Raw genomic sequence first — 20,303 nt, 5'->3', positions numbered from 1 at the left:
GGTAGTAATCACTGTACAGTACACACACACACACAAACACGCCTTCCTGTAAACATATTTGTCATGAAGGATTAGCTCAAGGACATTTATTTAATGGAGGGATACAACAGGCTTATCAAGACAGTCTAGTTTAGGAGTTATTCATTGTGCTGGCCTTGTTTCCTTGTGTAGTTTCAGTAGCTGGTTTGTTCAAATTGGTAGTGCCAAAATCTCTTTGATCCTTATGAGCGAAGTCTACTACAAACTCTCACAGCACTTCATATACAGTACTCCACTGTGGTATGCATTGCCTACTGTCCACAGTGTGTGAGAATTGCTCATTTACATTGGAGAAAGACTGGTGGTCAGGCATGGTTGCAGGGGCCTGGTTTAACTCTCTCTGTTGGCATCAACTGGCAGCTTACCTTTAAAGGGCTCTGGCATGCTGTTGAGTACATCACATCATGAGTACATCATGTCTCCCTCCTCTGTTCCCTGTCCCTGTAGGTGTGAATAACAGCATCAAGTTCTACTGTGAAGCCAAGAATGCCAGAGGTATCTCAGTATCGCGAACAGGCACTGTGCACATTAAAGGTGAGAAATTCATGAATAATCAATGCTGTCATGAATGTGACTAATTCATTTTTCAGATTAGAACATGCTGCCTGATGAAGACCGGTTAGTCAATGCACATTGCAGTATGCTGCTGTAATTTAGCTAGGCTTATCTGCTCCTAGTCCAGCTTCTGTTCAGAGTTGGATGTTTGTAAATCTAAAACCCTGTCCTTTCATTGACTGCAGTCCTCCCAGCAGCCCCTAAAGGTGTGCAGGTGGTCCATGTGGTGGAGAACAACGTCACACTGGCCTGGAGCCCTGGCTTCACTGGACACTCTGACCTGTCTGCCTGCACCATCCAGGTACAGTAACTAAGACTGAACCAACACGACTGAGATGTCCTGTGTCCGTACTAAATTCATATAACAAAGAACCCCCTGACCTAATTCATACATTTAGATTTTCAATAAAGCAACCATAATATGCAGTGGATAAATTAGTTACTTATTATTATGTGATGTGGTGGTTGTTGTCAGTGCTATTTTAAGATGGGAGTGACAACCATCAGAATTCCATTAAAGCCTTGGATGAATGTTTGGCCTGAGATAATATAAACCACATACCCATTCTTTTAAAATGAAAGACACCCTGAGTATTTAGACCTCAGTTTCAATATTGGAATGAAAGAATTTGGCAATGGAAACATGACAATTTAAAGGGATACTTAGAGATTTAGGGAATGAGGCCCTTTATCTACTTCAAATCAAATGTTATTTGTCACATGCGCCGAATACAACCGGTGTAGACCTTACAGTGAAATGTTTACTTACAAGCGCTTAACCAACAATGCAGTTTTAAGAAAGAATACCAAAAACAATTCACTAAAAAATGCAATATCAAATAATACGAAATAAAAGTAACATAATTAAAGAGCAGCAGTAAAAATAACAATAGCGAGGTTATATACAGGGGGGTACCAGTACCGATTCAATGTGCGGGGGCACCGGTCAGTCGAGGTAATTGAGGTACTATGTACATGTCGGTAGAGTTATTAAAGTTACTATGCATAGATAATAAACAGAGAGTAGCAGCAGCGTAAAAGAGGGGTGGGGGGAGCAATGCAAATAGTCTTGGTAGCCATTTGATTAGATGTTCAGGAGTCTTATGGCTTGGGGGTAGAAGCTGTTTAGAAGCCTCTTGGACCTAGACATGGCGCTCCGGTACCGCTTGCCGTGCGGTAGCAGAGAGAACAGTCTATGACTAGGGTGGCTGGAGTCGTTGACAATTTTTAGGGCCTTCCTCTGACACCACCTGGTATAGAGGTCCTGGATGGCAGGAAGCTTGGCCCCAGTGATGTACTGGGCCGTACGCACTACCCTCTGTAGTGCCTTGCGGTCAGAGGCCGAGCAGTTGCCATACCAGGCAGTGATGCAACCAGTCAGGATGCTCTTGATGGTGCAGCTGTATAACCTTTTGAGGATCTGAGGACCCATGCCAAATCTTTTCAGTCTCCTTAGGGGAAATAGGTTTTGTCGTGCCCTCTTCACAACTGTCTTGGTGTGCTTGGACCATGTTAGTTTGTTGGTGATGTGGACGCCAAGGAACTTGAAGCGCTCAACCTGCTCCATTACAGCCCCGTCGATGAGAATGGGGGCGTGCTCGGTCCTCTTCTTTTTCCTGTAGTCCACAATCATCTCCTTTGTCTTGATCACGTTGAGGGAGAGGTTGTTGTCCTGGCACCACACGGCCAGGTCTCTGACCTCCTCCCTATAGGCTGTCTCGTCGTTGTCGGTGATTAGGCCTACCACTGTTGTGTCATCGGCAAACTTAATGATGGTGTTGGAGTCGTGCTTGGCCATGCAGTCATGAGTGAACAGGGAGTACAGGAGGGGACTGAGCACGCACCCCTGAGGGGCCCCCGTGTTGAGGATCAGCGTGGCGGATGTGTTGTTACCTACCCTTACCACCTGGGGGCGGCCCGTCAGGACGTCCAGGATCCAGTTGCAGAGGGAGGTGTTTAGTCCCAGGGTCCTTAGCTTAGTGATGAGCTTTGAGGGCACTATGGTGTTGAACGCTGAGCTGTAGTCAATGAATAGCATTCTCACATAGGTGTTCCTTTTGTCCATGTGTGAAAGGGCAGTGTGGAGCGCAATAGAGATTGCATCATCTGTGGATCTGTTGGGGCGGTATGCAAATTGGAGTGAGTCTAGGGTTTCTGGGATAATGGTGTTAATGTGAGCCATGACCAGCCTTTCAAAGCACTTCATGGCTACAGACGTGAGTGCTACGGGTCAGTAGTCATTTAGGCAGGTTACCTTAGTGTTCTTGGGCACAGGGACTATGGTGGTCTGCTTGAAACATGTTGGTATTACAGACTCAGACAGGGAGAGGTTGAAAATGTCAGTGAAGACACTTGCCAGTTGGTCAGCGCATGCTCGGAGTACACGTCCTGGTAATCCGTCTGGCCCTGCGGCCTTGTGACTGTTGACCTGTTTAAAGGTTTTACTCACATCGGCTACGGAGAGCGTGATCACACAGTCATTCGGAACAGCTGATGCTCTCATGCATGTTTCAGTGTTATTTGCCTCGAAGCGAGCATAGAAGTAATTTAGCTCGTCTGTTAGGCTCGTGTCACTGAACATATTCCAGTCTGCGCTAGCAAAACAGTCCTGTAGCTTAGCATCTGCTTCATCTGACCACTTCTTTATTGACCGAGTCAATGAACTCCTGGATACCATTTTTATGTCCAGTATGAAGGAAGTAGAGGTAGTTTTGCGAGCTAATTCTAAACTACCTCTAACTTCCTTCATACTGGACAACGAGACATAAAAATGGTATCCACAAGTTCATCTGACTCTGGGGAAGTAGATAAAGGGCATCATTGCCAACATCCCGAAGTATCCCTTTAACCTTAATGATAAGATAGAGGAAATATCACACATTTTTCACATTTATCCTATAACCTAACCCTCATGGGATGTTTTCCTTCATTCAAACCTTTTGCAGATGTCTAAGAACTCTGGGAGGAAGGTGGAACTTCTAGACCAGCGTGTGAAGGTTCCGCCGTTCCAACAGATCCTCAGTGGGCTGAGCTTCTACTCCAACTACAGTGTTAGAGTGTGCTGTGACAATGAGGTGGGGACATCCCCGTTCTCTGGCTGGCTGGACTTTCAGACACCAGAAGCAGGTGTGCATCCAGTCACTAGAATAGATTATGACATATCTGGGGCTGAACAAAAGACCAGGGATGAGTTCCAAATGGCACCCTATTCCTATGGGCCCTGGTCAAAAGTAGTGCACTATAAAGGGAATAGGGTGCCATTTGGGACTCAACCCTGGCCTTTTGTTCATCAACAGTTTTTTGTTGTTGTCATTTTCTACCAACTGCACTCACATCACCAGCTGGACATCAAAAGCATGTCACAATGGGAACATAATGATTCTCAGTGTTTGTGGCCGGCTGTGCCTCACAGCCCCACGGACGACCTTTCAAAGTTGTTACTCTGTCAAAGTAACATCAAACATTTAGAGGTGGTTACACGGACACAGATTAACCCTAATCCTGGACAAAAATAATAATTTTAGATGGAGATTCTCCATTGAGTTGTCTTAGTCAAGGACTAGCATTAGCCTAATCTTTGTCTGGGAAAGCACCCCTTAATGTTCATATAGGATACGGTATAAGTTCATAAGTTGATATGCAGTTTTAAATGGGTTGTTAAGATAAGTGGTACAGGCGGCTGAGTTTAGAGTTGATCATGGAAGCTAGTCTGAGGGGAGCAGTGCAGCGGGGGTTTCTGGTGGCGACCTTGTTTGTATGTTTGTAAACTGGCACTGCTGGACACAGGCCAGTGGATTCCAGTCCCACTTGTACAATGAACCATTGTGCATGCCCTCAATCCATATCAATGTGCTGCAGTGCTGAACTAAACCCTGTTGTCTCAGTGTCGACACACGCTGGTCAGGGAGGCCACTGCAGGGATGACTGGGGTCTCATTTTAGGGGGAACTGAAGCCGGTCTCAATTTGCTTCGGGATTATCTACTTCCCCAGAGTCAGATGAACTTGTGGATACCATTTTTATGTATATGTGTGCAGTATGAAGGAAGTTACAATTAGTTTTGCAAGCTATTACTAACTAGCAATAGCGCAATGACTGTAAGTCTATGGTTATCTACTAGAATGCTAGCAGATACCCATAGACTTAGTCATTGCGCTAATGCTAGTTAGCATTGGCTCGTGAAACTACATCTAACTTCCTTCATACTGGACACAGAGACATAACATTTTTATCCACGAGTTCATCTGACTCTGCCAGAAGTAGACAAATGGTCTCATTGCCAAAATCCAGAAGTATACCTTTAATCTTGGCCCTTTCCCTTATATCAGATTCAGAGTGTTTAATAGTCACATGTACAGGGTTGCAGGTGTGATTGCGTAGTACAGTGAAAATCTTAGGCTCCAACATGCAGGACTAAGTGAAATACAATAATGAAAATGGTAATAAAAAAAACTACAATATAAATAGAACTATATACATCATAACTGTAGCAGTGATTAATAAATACATTTCCATATGTTAGCAGATGTGGAAGCAATATGGTGGAAGTTCCACCACAACACTGCTTATACCTATCCAGACCCTTCAGATCTGTTAACTTTGTTAGGACCAAGGGAGAGGGTTTGGGAGAGATGACAGCATGGACATATACAATGGCAACCCCTTATTGTTCTTTGATGAAATGTAAAATGTTGTCATGACACTGTGTCCCTGTGTCTTCTTTCTTCCTAGTGCCCTCTGCTGCCCCCCGGAACCTGACCTTTGAACTAACTGAGCAGCAGCTGTCCCTGAACTGGGCGACCTTGGACGACGAGGAGCTGCATGGGAAACTGATGGCCTACAAAGTCCAGTGGAACCTGGGAGGAGAGGGACAGGTTCAGACCCATACACCTGTACACACTGGAGAAATCTAGCATACACCTCAGATGGTAGCAAAGCTGCAGGAAGAAAATAAACTGAAGAAAATAGTGTCTGGCTGTGCTGCACACTTAGAGCAATGCACATTTCAGTAATTTAATATGCCAAGCTCTCAGTCACAGTAGACCTTGGTCAGTGGAGCATACAATAACCACAGCCAGCCGACACCAGTCTTGAGCTGCTGTCAACGATCTACTACTTCTTTTTAATTACAATCCCTATGTTTGTGTTATTATGGAATGTGGTACATTACAGTATGACCTAAATGATGACGTTCACAATCCTATGGTCATAACAGAAGTTGTGTTGTCATACCAGGGATTTATAGGTTGCTATGGTCATACCAGGGATTTATAGGTTGCTATGGTCATACCAGACGTTTATAAGTTGCTATGGCCATACTAGGGGTTTACTTGTTTTTAATAGGGACATTGCTATAGAAAATGGGTCAAAGTATTTTTACTCTCCTTTCTATGACTCCCAATCTGGCAGGTGTTCAGGTGAAATATCTAAGCCCGTTGAGCTCGCTACATGTGTTCTGGTTTGGTTTTCTTGTCCACTAGAATTGTATAATGACCATACAGTGCCTCCAGGAAGTATTCACACACTTTTTCCACATTTTGTTGTGTTACAGCCTGAATTTAAAATGGATTAAATTGAAATGTGTTGTCACTGGCCTGGACACACAATACCCGATAATGTCAAAGTGGAAATACGTTTTTTTAAATGTATTTCTTTACAAATTAATTAAAAATAAAGCTGAAATGTCTTGAGTCAACAAGTATTCAACCCCTTTGTTATGGCAAACCTAAATAAGTTCAGGAGTAAACATTTGCTTAACAAGTCACATAAGTTGCATGAACTCACTGAGCACAATAATAGTGTTTAACATTATTTTTGAATGACTACCTCATCTCTGTACCCCACACACAATTACCACAAAGACCAGGGAGAAGGGCGCCTATTGGTAGATAGAAAATAATAATATACAAAATTAATAAAAGAAGGCATTGAATTATCCCTATGAGCATGGTGAAGTTATTAATTACACTTTGGATGGTGTATCAATAGACCCAGTCACTACAAAGATACAAGCGTCCTTCCTAACTCATTTGTCGGAGAGGAAGGAAACCACTCAGAGATTTTACCATGAGGCCAATGGTGACTTTAAAACAGTTAAAGAGTTTAATGGCTGTGATAGGAGAAAACTTAGGATTGATCAACAACATTATAGTTACTCCACAATACTAACCTAATTTACAGAGTGAAAAGAAGGAAGCCTGTACAATCTTCCAAAACATGCATCCTGTTTGCAACAAGGCATTAAAGTAATACTGCAAAAAAATGTGGCAAAGCAATGTACTTTTTTCTCCTGAATACAAAGTGTTGTATTTGGGGCAAATCCAATGCAACATATTACTGAGTACCACTCCATATTTTCAAGCATAGTGGTGGCTGCATCATGTTATGGGTATGATTGTAATCGTTAAGGACTGGGGAGTTTTTCAGGATAAAAAAATTAACGTAATGGAGCTAAGCACAGGCACAATCCTAGAGGGAAACCTGGTTCAGTCTGCTTTACACCAGACACTGGGAGATGAATTCACCTTTCAGCAGGACAATAACCTAAAACACAAGGCCAAATTTACACTGGAGTTGCTTACAAAGAAGACGGTGAATGTTCCTGAGTTGCCGAGTTACAGTTTTGATTTAAATCTACTTGACAATATATGGAAAGACCTGCAAATGTTTGTCTAGCAATGATCAACAACCAATTTGACAGAGCTTGAAGAATTTTTAATGAATAATGTGCAAATGTTGCACAATCCAGGTGTGGAAAGCTCTTAGAGACTTACCCAGAAAGACTCTGGACAGCTGTAATCGCTGCCAAAGGTGCTTCTACAAAGTATTGACTCAGGGGTGTGAACACTTATGTAAATTAGATATTTCTGTATTTCATTTTCAATACAATTGCAAAATATTCTACAAATATGTTTGCACATTGTCATTATGGAGAATTGTGTGTAGATGAGTGAGAAAATCTATGTAATCCATTTTGAATTCAGGCTGTAACACAACAACATGTGGAATAAGTCCAGGGGTATGAATACTTTTTGAAAGCACTATATAAGGATTAACTCAAAAGGTAAAACAGCAAGATCTAAAGTTATGAGACTTCAGTGACACAGTGCCCTTAACAAAGATCATGAGCTTTTATGTTGATGAAACTGTAACACCAAATTAATGTACCAAATGTATTTAAGTCCTCTTGCATGGCCTTAAATGTCATCTTCTCTCATGATGGAGAGAAGGTCACATTCATATTTTGTTCCTGTGGTGCCAAAGAAAAGTATCCCAAAGTATTTCTTTCTCAGTATTCAGCAGTTCCAAAGCATAATGTGTGTCTCTGTGAAAAAAACGGCAGCACTTAATTGGATCTAATTTGCAATGGAAGCTTTGTTTTAAGTTTCTTAGACTCAAAACAACATGTCATAATAGACCACACACTGACATACATTTGTTGTGTTCCAGGAGGCGTTGCTCTTTAAAGAGAACATGGCCCACCTGTCTGGTGGAGGTCGTTTCTTCAACGCCACCTTCCAGGTGTCGGCGTGTACAGTGGCTGGCTGTGGGCCCTGGAGCCATCCTGTACTGGTCATGCCCGCCTCAGGTCAGTGAGCCCTTATGTCACTCAGCCACTATCCACTATTAGTCCCTCTGTCACGCTGGCTGTGTCTACACTTGACACTTGCATGCGACTTATGCTATCAGAATACGAAGATCGCATTGAAAAGACAAACGAGACGTATTGTGGTTGGATTGTGTTCAGATCTGGCTGACCACTTCAGGTGGTCAGGGACGCATTGTGGTTGGATTGTGTTCAGATCTGGCTGACCACTTCAGGTGGTCAGGGATGCATTGCGGGTGGATTTCTCCTCAGTCTGGACGCAATTAGGCTACATAAAGTGCACACAGTGGGAAATGTCATCAGCACTTTGCCAACACAAGTCCCCAGAAAACGTGTGTTTTGGAAGCGAGAGGTGCCATTTTTTAATTAAACGTTGGAGGAAATACATTCTTAGCATGTGAGCAACGTGTTTGCTGGCTTCATAATTGCTAGCCAGCTAGCTAGCTTATTAAGAAAACTATTTTTTGTTTGGCTAGAGTTATGCTAACCTGTATGCAATCCCTTTAGCTTTGCTGGCTGGCTGGCTACAGAGGTTAGTTGGCTAGTTAGCTATAGTAGTTAGCTACTGCCATCAAGTTGTTGTTATGTTATCAGATTTAGCCTTTTCCACTGTTTGCAGAATGCATACTGGCATTTCAATATAACCCGGGAAAAGGGAATCCGGACACAATGTGGACACATTTAAATGTAGGTGTAGACGTATGCCGTGTTCGGAATTCCATGATCAGAACTCCATGATCAGAATACAAAAGCTGAATGAACTGTCGAGTCTAAACACGGCCTCTGTCACTATCCACTATTAGTCCCTCTGTCACTATCCACTATTAGTCCCTCTGCCACTATCCACTATTAGTCCATCTGCCACTATCCACTATTAGTCCCTCTGCCACTATCCACTATTAGTCCCTCTGCCACTATCCACTATTAGTCCCTCTGCCACTATTCACTATTAGTCCCTCTGCCACTATCCACTATTAGTCCCTCTGCCACTATCCACTATTAGTCCCTCTGCCACTATCCACTATTAGTCCCTCTGCCACTATCCACTATTAGTCCCTCTGCCACTATCCACTATTAGTCCCTCTGCCACTATCCACTATTAGTCCCTCTGCCACTATCCACTATTAGTCCCTCTGCCACTATCCACTATTAGTCCCTCTGTCACTATTAGTCTCTGTCACTATCCACTTATTAGTCCCTCTGTCACTATTAGTCCCTGTCACTATCCACCATTAGTCCCTCTGTCATGCTAGCCCTGTCCCTATCCATCTAGTAGTCTAGTTGTTTTGAAACCTATGCTCCAAATTTGAAGGTAAAGCCAGTTTGTTATACTGTGTGTGTGTGTGCTTGTGTTTGCATGTTCCACAAAGCAGTGGGAGGCCAGACTCAGAGAGGCCATATGTGGGTGGGTCTGTTGCTGGGCCTGCTGGTGGCCACCATGGTAGGGCTTCTCCTGACAGTCCTAGTACACCGCAGAGGGAAGGAAACACAGTTTGGGTAGGCTATGATTGTCTCTCTCACTACTAGAATACAGCAAAAAGATTTGTCTAGACTTTATATTTTTTGGTGAGAATGATTTATATGGGCTGAAAGCAGCGCCCCACCCCCTTCACATGTAGGGATTCCCTGTTTTAGGGACAGCTTTGCACACTCTTGGCATTCTCTCAACCAGCTTCATGAGGTAGTCACCTGGAATGCATTTCAATCAATTCCTTGTTAAAAGTTAATTTGTGGAATTTCTTTCCTTCTTAATGCATTTGAGCCAATCAGTTGTGTTGTGACAAGGTGGGTGGGGGGGTGGGGGGTATACAGAAGATACAGTAGCCCTATTTGGTAAAAGACCAAGTCCATATTATGGCAAGAACAGCTCAAATAAGCAAAGAGAAACGACAGTCCATCATTACTTAAGACATGAAGGTCAGTCAATCCGGAACATTTCAAGAACTTTGAAAGTTTCTTCAAGTGCTATGATGAAACTGGCTCTCATGAGGATCGCCACAGGAATGGAAGACCCAGAGTTACCTCTGCTGGATAAGTTCATTAGAGTTACCAGCCTCAGAAATTGCAGCCCAAATAAATGCTTCACAGAGTTCAAGTAACAGACACATCTCAACATCAACTGTTCAAAGGTGACTGTGTGAATCAGGCCTTCATGGTCGAATTGCTGCAAAGAAACCACTTCTAAAGGACACCAATAAGAAGAAGACTTTCTTGGGCCAAGAAACACGAGCAATGGACATTAGACCGGTGGAAATTTGTCCTTTGGTCTGGAGTCCAAATTAGAGATTTTTGGTTCCAACCGCCGTATCTTTGTGAGACGCGGTGTGGGTGAACGGATGATCTCCGCATGTGTATTTCCCACCGTAAAGCATGGAGGAGGAGGTGTTATGGTGTGGGGGTGCTTTGCTGGTGACATTGTCTGATTTATTTAGAATTCAAGGCACAATTAACCAGCATGGCTAACACAGCATTCTGCAGTGATACGCCATCCCATCTGGTTTGGGCTTAGTGGGACTATCATTTGTTTTGCAACAGGACAATGACCCAACACACCTCCAGGCTGTGTAAGGGCTATTTTACCAAGAAGGAGAGTGATGGAGTCCTGCATCAGATGACCGGGCCTCCACAATCCCCCGACCTCAACCAAATTGAGATCGTTTGGGATGAGTCGGACAGCAGAGTGAAGGAAAAGCAGCCAGCAAGTGCTCAGCACATGTGGAAACTCCTTCAAGACTGTTGGAAAAGCATTCCAGGTGAAGCTGTTTGAGAGAATGCCAAGCGTGTGCAAAGCTGTCATCAAGGGAAAGGGTGGCTATTTGAAGAATCTCAAAAATAAAATATATTTTTATTTGTTTAACACTTTTTGGGTTACTACATGATTCCACATGTGTTATTTCATAGTTTATGCCTTCACTATTATTCTACAATGTAGAAAATAGTAAAAATAAAGAAAAACCCTTGAATGAGTAGGTGTTCTAAAACTTTTGACCGGTAGTGTATAGGCAGTTTTTCGGCAGTATATACCAGAATCAGAGGCATTGTTTGAATACTTTGACAGCATCCTTCCTCACTTTCTTCCCTTCCTTGAAGTGGTCACTGAGCTGACATGATTGGATAAGGAAAAACAAGTTTTCCACTAGATTCCCTTCAACAATGTGTTGGTCTGATCAGTGGATTACCTCTAGGAAGGGAGGAAGGATTCATTTTAGAAGTATTTGAACACAGGGCAATGTATCTGCAAGGTTACAACACCAACGTAAAGTTGGGATAAGCTGGCTCTGCTTGTCCTTGCAGGTCTGTGTTCAAGCACCTACATTTCCCTCATCCAATCATTTCAGATGAGTTCAGTGATACTTCAACGAAAGAAGAGAGGAAGGATGCAGTCATAAAGTATTCAAACAAGGCCTCTGATTGTGGTAGATGCTGCTGACAGTAGGCCTATGCAGTATGTGACTCCAGGGCTCTGATTGTCCTTGCAGGTCTGTGTTCAAGCCCCCGGGGACTGAGAGCACGGTCTCCTTCACTGCAGTCAGGTCATTCAACAGGACCTGCCCTGAGCTCCCAGAATCCACGTGTAAGTAAAGTCAGTCATGTTTGGCTCGTAGCCTCCACAAATAAAGGTGCCTCTATTGACACATAGGGCACAAGCACTACAGTACGGTTGCGTCCCAGATGGCACACTATTCCCTATATAGTGCACTGCTTTTGACCAGAGCCCTTTGGGCCCTGTTAAAAAAAAGGTGCACTACATAGGGAAAAAGGTGCCTCTATTGACACGTACTGTAGTGGACCTGGGTGGTGAATAATGAATTGTATCTCTGTCTTCCACCAGTGGACAGCTTGGGTATCAACGACGATCTGAAGGCCAAGCTTCAAGACGTCCTGATCCCAGAAAGGCTACTGACCCTTGGACACATCTTGGGAAAAGGTTGGTGGGACATCCTCTGTTGATTTCACATAGCTGTGCACAACAGATAAAGTACATTTAGATAGAAAGCCTTTACAATGTATTGTTTGATAATAATAATAATAATATGACATTTAGCAGACGCTTTTATCCAAAGCGACTTACAGTCATGCGTGCATACATTTTTGTGTATGGGTGGTCCCGGGGATCGAACCCACTACCTTGGCGTTACAAGCGCCGTGCTCTACCAGCTGAGCTACAGAGGTGCTGCAATGTGCAAAATCGAATCAGTTTATTGGTCGCATACACAGATTTGCAGATGTTATTGCAGGTGCAGCGAAATGCTTGTGTTTTCTAGCTCCAACAGTGCAGTAATATCTAGCAATACAGAACAATACAAACATATATAAAAAAATAAAAAATAAATAGAAATTAAGAAATCAGAACGTGCAATGAATTACAAGGTTGCGGGCTTTGTGTACTATACAAAATACGACCTGTATGTATAGAGCCATAAACAAGACAATGCTCACCCAGAGGCGGCGCTCCTAGTGGCCGGTGACTTTAATGCAGGAAAACTGAAATCTGTTTTACCCAATTTCTACCAGCATGTCACATGTGCAACTAGAGGGGGAAAAAATCTAGATCACCTTTACTTCACACAAAGAGATGCATACAGAGCTCTCACTCGCCCTCCATTTGGCAAATTTGACCATAACGCTATCCTCCTGGTTCCTACTTACAAGCAAAAACTCAGGAAGTACCAGTGACGCGCTCAATACGGAAGTGGTCCGTTGAAGTGGATGCTAAGCTACAGGACTGTTTTACTTGCACAGACTGGAATATGTTCTGGGATTCATCCGATGGCATTGAGGAGTTTACCACATCAGGCTTCATTAATAAGTGCATCGACGTCGTCGTCCGCACAGTGACCGTACGTACGTACATAACCCAACCAGAAGCCATGGATTACAGGCAACATCTGCACTGAGCTAAAGGCTAAAGCTGCCGCTTTCAAGGACCGGGACTCTAACCTAGACGATTATAAGAAATCCCACTACACCCTCTGACGAACCATCAAACAGGCAAAGCATCAATACAGGAGTAAGATCTAATCCTACTACACCGGCTCTGACGCTCTTCGGATGTAGCAGGGCTTGCAAACTATCACGGATTACAAAGTGAAACACAGCCGCAAGCTGTCAAGTTACGCGAGCCTACCAGACGAGATAAATACCTTCTATGTACGCGTCGAGACTAGGAACACTGAACTATGCATGAGTACCAGCTGTTCCATGTGACTGTGTGATCGCTCTCTCCGTAGCCGATGTAAGACCTTTAAACAGGTTAACATTCACAAGGCTGCAGGGCCAGCCGGATTACCAGGACGCGTACTCAGAGCATGCGCTGACCAACTGGCAAGCGTCTTCACTGACATTTTCAACCTCTCCCTGACCGTCTGTGATACCTACATGTTTCAAGCAGACCACCATAGTCCCTGTGCTCAAGAATGCCAAGGTAACCTGCCTAAATGACTATCGCCCCGTAGCACTCACATCTGTAGCCATGAAATGCTTTGAAATGCTGGTCATGGCTCACATCAACACCATCATCCCAGACACCCTCGACCCACTCCAATTCGCATGCCACCCCCAACAGATCCACAGATGACGCAATCTCTATTGCACTCCACACTGCCCTTTCTCGCCTGGACAAAAGGAACACCTACGTGAGAATGCTGTTCATTGACTACAGCTCAGCGTTCAAGCTCTAAGCTAAGGACCCTAGGATTAAACACTTCCCTCTGCAACTGGATCCTGGACTTCCTGATGGGCCGCCCCCAGGTGGTGAGGGTCTGCAACAACACATCCATCACGCTGACCCTAAACACAGGGGACCCTCAGGGGTGTGTGCTTAGTCCCCTCCTGTACTTCCTGTACACCACAACTGCAGATGAGACGATGGTGGTAGGCCTGATCACCGACGACGATGAGACAGCCTACAGAGGGAGGGGGTCAGAGACCTGGCAGTATGGTACCAGGACAACAACCTCTCCCTCAATGTCAGCAAGACAAAGGAGCTGATCGTGGACTACAGGAAAAGGAGGGCAGAGCACACCCCGATCCACATCGACGGGCTGTTGTGGAACAGGTCGAGAGCTTCAAGTTCCTCAGTGTCCACATCACTAAGGAACTATCATGGTCCACACACATCAACTGTAAGTGAGGACTTGGTGGACTGTATATTCTTTAGGTTAGGTGTTCTCTCCCGTGTGCTGGTAAGGGCACAGATGACAGACAGGTAGGATTCCAGTTGAGGTGGTTTAATAAGGGCACAGATGACAGACAGGTGGGATTCCAGTTGAGGTGGTTTAATAAGGGCACAGATGACAGACAGGTAGGATTCCAGTTGAGGCGGTTTAATAACACTGAATATGCACAGGCACGGAACAGCACTGCACAGTGTATGTAGTATGGATGGGCTAAGGCACTTGCTTCAACCAAAGTGTGTGTTTGTACAGTGGGGAAAAAAAGTATTTAGTCAGCCACCAATTGTGCAAGTTCTCCCACTTAAAAAGATGAGAGAGGCCTGTAATTTTCATCATAGGTACACGTCAACTATGACAGACAAATTGTGATTTTTTTTTCTCCAGAAAATCACATTGTAGGATTTGTAATGAATTTATTTGCAAATTATGGTGGAAAATAAGTATTTGGTCACCTACAAACAAGCAAGATTTCTGGCTCTCACAGACCTGTAACTTCTTCTTTATGAGGCTCCTCTGTCCTCCACTCGTTACCTGTATTAATGGCACCTGTTTGAACTTGTTATCAGTATAAAATACACCTGTCCACAACCTCAAACAGTCCCACTCCAAACTCCACTATGGCCAAGACCAAAGAGCTGTCAAAGGACACCAGAAACAAAATTGTAGACCTGCACCAGGCTGGGAAGACTGAATCTGCAATAGGTAAGCAGCTTGGTTTGAAGAAATCAACTGTGGGAGCAATTATTAGGAAATGGAAGACATACAAGACCACTGATAATCTCCCTCGATCTGGGGCTCCACGCAAGATCTCACCCTGTGGGGTCAAAATGATCACAAAAACGGTGAGCAAAAATCCCAGAACCACACGGGGGGACCTAGTGAATGACCTGCAGAGAGCTGGGACCAGTAACACACTACGCCGCCAGGGACTCAAATCCTGCAGTGCCAGACGTGTCCCCCTGCTTAAGCCAGGGGGACATCTCAACCCCATAGAACATTTTGGAGGGAGCTGAAAGTCCGTATTGTCCAGCGACAGCCCCGAAACCTGAAGGATCTGGAGAAGGTCTGTATGGAGGAGTGGGCCCAGCGACAGCCCCAAAACATCACTGCTCTAGAGGAGATCTGCATGGAGGAATGGGCCAAAATACCAGCAACAGTGTGTGAAAACCTTGTGAAGACTTACAGAAAACTTGCCAACAAAGGGTATATAACAAAGTATTGAGAAACTTTTGTTATTGACCAAATACTTATTTTCCACCATAATTTGCAAATAAATTCATAAAAAATCCTACAATGTGATTTTCTGGATTTTTTTTTCTCATTTTGTCTGTCATAGTTGACGTGTACCTATGATGACATTTACATGCCTCTCTCATCTTTTTAAGTGGGAGAACTTGCACAATTGGTGGCTGACTAAATACTTTTTTTCCCCACTGTACAAGACCACTGATAATCTCCCTCGATCTGGGGCTCCACACAAGATCTCACCCCGTGGGGTCAAAATGATCACAAGAACGGTGAGCAAAAATCCCAGAACCACACGGGGGGACCTAGTGAATGACCTGCAGAGAGCTGGGACCAAAGTAACAAAGCCTACCATCAGTAACACACTACGCCGCCAGGGACTCAAATCCTGCAGTGCCAGACGTGTCCCCTGCTTAAGCCAGTACATGTCCAGGCCCGTCTGAAGTTTGCTAGAGTGCATTTGGATGATCCAGAAGAGGATTGGGAGAATGTCATATGGTCAGATGAAACCAAAATATAACTTTTTGGTAAAAACTCAACTCGTCGTGTTTGGAGGACAAAGAATGCTGAGTTGCATCCAAAGAACACCATACCTACTGTGAAGCATGGGGGTGGAAACATCATGCTTTGGGGCTGTTTTTCTGCAAAGGGACCAGGACGACTGATCCGTGTAAAGGAAAGAATGAATGGGGCCATGTATCGTGAGATTTTGAGTGAAAACCTCCTTCCATCAGCAAGGGCATTGAAGATGAAACGTGGCTGGGTCTTTCAGCATGACAATGATCCCAAACACACCGCCCAGGCAACGAAGGAGTGGCTTCGTAAGAAGCATTTCAAGGTCCTGGAGTGGCCTAGCCAGTCTCCAGATCTCCTACCCCATAGAAAATCTTTGGAGGGAGTTGAAAGTCTGTGTTGCCCAACGCCAGCTCAAAAACATCACTGCTCTAGAGGAGATCTGCATTGAGGAATGGGCCAAAATACCAGCAACAGTGTGTGAAAACCTTGTGAAGACTTACAGAAAACTTGCCAACAAAGGGTATATAACAAAGTATTGAGAAACTTTTGTTATTGACCAAATACTTATTTTCCACCATAATTTGCAAATAAATTCATAAAAAATCCTACAATGTGATTTTCTGGAATTTTTTTTCTCATTTTGTCTGTCATAGTTGACGTGTACCTATGATGAAAATTACAGGCCTCTCTCATCTTTTTAAGTGGGAGAACTTGCACAATTGGTGGCTGACTAAATACTTTTTTTCCCCACTGTATGTGTGTGGTCTGCAAGTAAAGAGAGAAATAAAGATACAATAGTGAATGACAGAATACAATCTGCAATTCACATCTCTTATAAACCATATGCATGGCTATAACATGACTATGATGACTTAATGCTATACAGGACCATACAGCGCAATTCAACGTGACTGTGACTGCACTAACTGAGATCAAAGGGGTGCCGCTGCACGTGTACTACAAAGCATAGCACCATCATCTTCAGTACAAGGCTACAACTGCACAATGAAATTGAATACCTCTAAACAGTGAAATACAATGTAATACCCATATAATGATGCACCATTCACTTAAACAATTACAGGGCATATAAACAATGCACTGGGGGACATTATCCTTTACAAATACAGGGTTAAATGTCCGAAATGATATGACAACCAAACCAGAGCTAGCCAGCTCACAATAGCTAGCTCGCAGTAGAAACTACTAATTAGCATAACCATAAAAATGACATTATCGTAAGAGTGCATTTTCAGACATAAACACCTGAAAGATATGAAATATGTACTTAAATATCAACAAGGATGCACACTGGCCTTGGCTAACACAATGAAAGCTACCTGTTGGGAAAACGCAAGGATCGCTGGAACTTACTCTCACTTGACTTCTCTCGAGCTGATCTTCTCTAAGCTGGAGATCGCTCAGCATGCTCTGCTCCACTTCATCTGTGGGCGGAGCTACAACTCTGACATAATGAACTAACATTACTGATATGATTAACTACAAATACTTCACAGCCTTTTGTACAGCAACACAGTCGTCAAGAGGGCACGACAACACCTCTTCCCCCTCAGGAGGCTGAAAAGATCCAGCATGGGCCCTCAGATCCTCAAAGTTCTACAGCTGCACAATTGAGAGCATCTTAACTGGCTGCATCACCGCTTGGTATGGCAATGGTTTGTCATCCGACTGCAAGGCGCTACAGAGGGTAGTGCGTACGGCCCACTACATCACTGGGGCCGATGCACCTAAGTCATAGACTGTTCTCTCTGCTACCGGACGCGAAGCGGTACCAATGCACCAAGTCTGGAACCAATAGACTCTTAGACCATGAGAAAATGCAAAAATCTCTGAAGCTGGAGACGCTTATCTCCCTCACTAACTTTAGGCATCAGTTGTCAGAGCACCTTACCGATCACTGCACCTGTACACAGCCCATCTGAAATTAGCCCGCCCAACTACCTCATCCCTATATTGTTATTTATTTTGCTCATCTGTACCCCAGTATCTCTATTTGCACATCATCTCTTGCACATCATTCCAGTGTTAATACTAAATTGTAATTATTTTGCACTATAGCCTATTTTATTGCCTTACCTCCATAACTTGCTAAATTTGCACACTGTATATTAATTGTATTTCTGTTGTATTTTTTTTTTTTGATTTTTGTTTTGTTTTACCCCATATGTAACTCTGTGTTGTTGTTTTTATCGCACTGCTATGCTTTATCTTGGCCAGGTCGCAGTTGTAAATGAGAACTTGTTCTCAACTGGTTTACCTGGTTAAATAAAGGTGAAATAAATAAAAAAATAAATAAATAAATAGGACCCTGAACAGCTTCTACCCCCAAGCTATAAGACTGCTAAATTGTTGGTTAAATTGTTAACCAGCTACCCGGAATATCTGCATTGACCCTTTTTGCACTAACCTCTTTTGACTCATCACATACACTGCTGTTACTGTTTATTATCTATCCCGTTGCCTAGTCACTTTATCCCTACCTACAGTGCCTTCGGAAAGTATTCAGACTCCTTTTTGTTAGGTTACAGCCGTATTCTAAAATTGATTTATTTTATTTTATTACTCATCAATCTACACACAATACCCCATAATGACAAAGCAGAAACAGGCGTTTAGAATTGTTTTCAAACAAAAATGAAATATCACATTTACATAAGTACTCAGACCCTTTACTCAGTAATTTGTTGAATCACCTTTGGCAGCAATTACAGCCTTGAGTCTTCTTGGGTATGACGCTACAAGCTTGGCACACCTGTATTTGGGGAGTTTCTCCCATTATTTTCTGCAGATCATCTCAAACTTTGTCAGGGTGGATGGGGAGAGTCGCTGCAAAGCTATTTCTAGGTCTCTCCAGAGATGTTCGATCGGGTTCAAGTCTGGGCTCTGGCTGGGCCACTCAAGGACATTCAGAGACTTGTCCCAAAGCCACTCCTGCATTGTCTTGGCTGTGTGCTTAGGGTCGTTGTCCTTTTGGAAGGTGAACCTTCGCCCCAGTCTGAGGTCCTGAGCGCTCTGGAGCAGATTTTCATCAAGAATCTCTCTGTACTTTGCTCTGTTAATCTTTCCCTCGATCCTGACTAGTCTCCCAGTCCCTGCCGCTGAAAAACATCCCCACAGCATGATGCTGCCACCACCATGCTTCACAGTAGGGATGGTGCCAGGTTTCCTCCAGACGTGACGCTTGGCATTCAGGCCAAAGAGTTGAATCTTGGTTTCATCAGACCAGAGAATCTTGTTTCTCATGGTCTAAGAGTCTTTAGGTGGCTTTTGGCAAACTCCAAGTGGGCTGTCATGTGCCTTTTACTGAGGAGTGGCTTCCGTCTGGCCACTCTACCATAAAGGCCTGATTGGTGGAGTGCTGCAGAGATGGTTGTCCTTCTGGAATGTTCTCCCATCTCCACAGAGGAACTCTGGAGCTCTGTCAGAGTGACCATCAGGTTCTTGGTCATCTCCCTGACCAAGGCCCTTCTCCCCCGATTGCTCAGTTTGGCTGGGCGACCAGCTCTAGGAAGAGTCTTGGTGGTTCCAAACTTCTTCCATTTAAGAATGATGGAGGCCGCTGTGTTCTTGGGGACCTTCAATGCTGCAGAAATGTTTTGGTACCCTTCCCCAGATATGTGCCTCGACACGATCCTGTCTCGGAGCTCTACAGACAATTCCTTTGACCTCATGGCTTGGTTTTTGCTCTGACATGCACTGTCAACTGTGGGACCTTATATAGACAGGTGTGTGCCTTTCCAAATCATGCCCAATCAATTGAATTTACCACAGGTGGACTCCAATCAAGTTGTAGAAACATCTCAAGGATGATGAATGGAAACAAGATGCACCTGAGCTCAATTTCGAGTCTCATAGCAAAGGGTCTGAATACTTATGTAAATAAGGTATCAGTTTTTTATTTTTTATACATTTGCAACAATTTCTAAAAACCTGTTTTTGCTTTGTCATTATGGGGTATTGTGTGTAGATTTGATGAGGGAACAAAATCAATTTAATCCATTTTAGAATAAGGCTGTAACGTAACAAAATGTGGAAAAAGTCAAGCGGTCTGAATACTTCCCAAATGCACTGTATACGTACATATCTACCTCATACCCCGTGTATATAGCCAAGTTATCATTAATCATTGTGTATTTATTCCTTGTG

General features: G+C 43.7%; 1 protein-coding gene across 3 annotated transcripts in view; it reads left to right on the top strand.

Annotated features, from left to right (window-relative positions):
- LOC121544687 (tyrosine-protein kinase receptor TYRO3-like) overlaps window positions 1–20,303 on the top strand; it is a 42,369-nt gene that overhangs the window by 11,935 nt on the left and 10,131 nt on the right. For 2 of the 3 annotated variants that reach the window (XR_006657600.1, XM_041854750.2), the window contains exons 5-12: window positions 487–573; window positions 780–895; window positions 3,540–3,720; window positions 5,325–5,467; window positions 8,043–8,181; window positions 9,570–9,696; window positions 11,679–11,773; window positions 12,032–12,127. Coding sequence is in view for 2 of the 3 variants with exons in the window: in XM_041854750.2 (XP_041710684.2) it covers window positions 487–573; window positions 780–895; window positions 3,540–3,720; window positions 5,325–5,467; window positions 8,043–8,181; window positions 9,570–9,696; window positions 11,679–11,773; window positions 12,032–12,127 (984 nt within the window). In the remaining variant the exon portion in view is untranslated. The remainder of the gene's footprint in view (window positions 1–486; window positions 574–779; window positions 896–3,539; window positions 3,721–5,324; window positions 5,468–8,042; window positions 8,182–9,569; window positions 9,697–11,678; window positions 11,774–12,031; window positions 12,128–20,303) is intronic. The other variant, XM_045209113.1, reaches the window with a different exon arrangement.

This window comes from Coregonus clupeaformis, chromosome 29 (genome assembly GCF_020615455.1).
Source record: "Coregonus clupeaformis isolate EN_2021a chromosome 29, ASM2061545v1, whole genome shotgun sequence".
NCBI classification, from domain to species: Eukaryota; Metazoa; Chordata; class Actinopteri; order Salmoniformes; family Salmonidae; genus Coregonus; species Coregonus clupeaformis.
The sequence above is the reverse complement of the archived record's forward strand: the minus strand, read 5'-3'. Positions and strand labels throughout refer to the sequence as shown.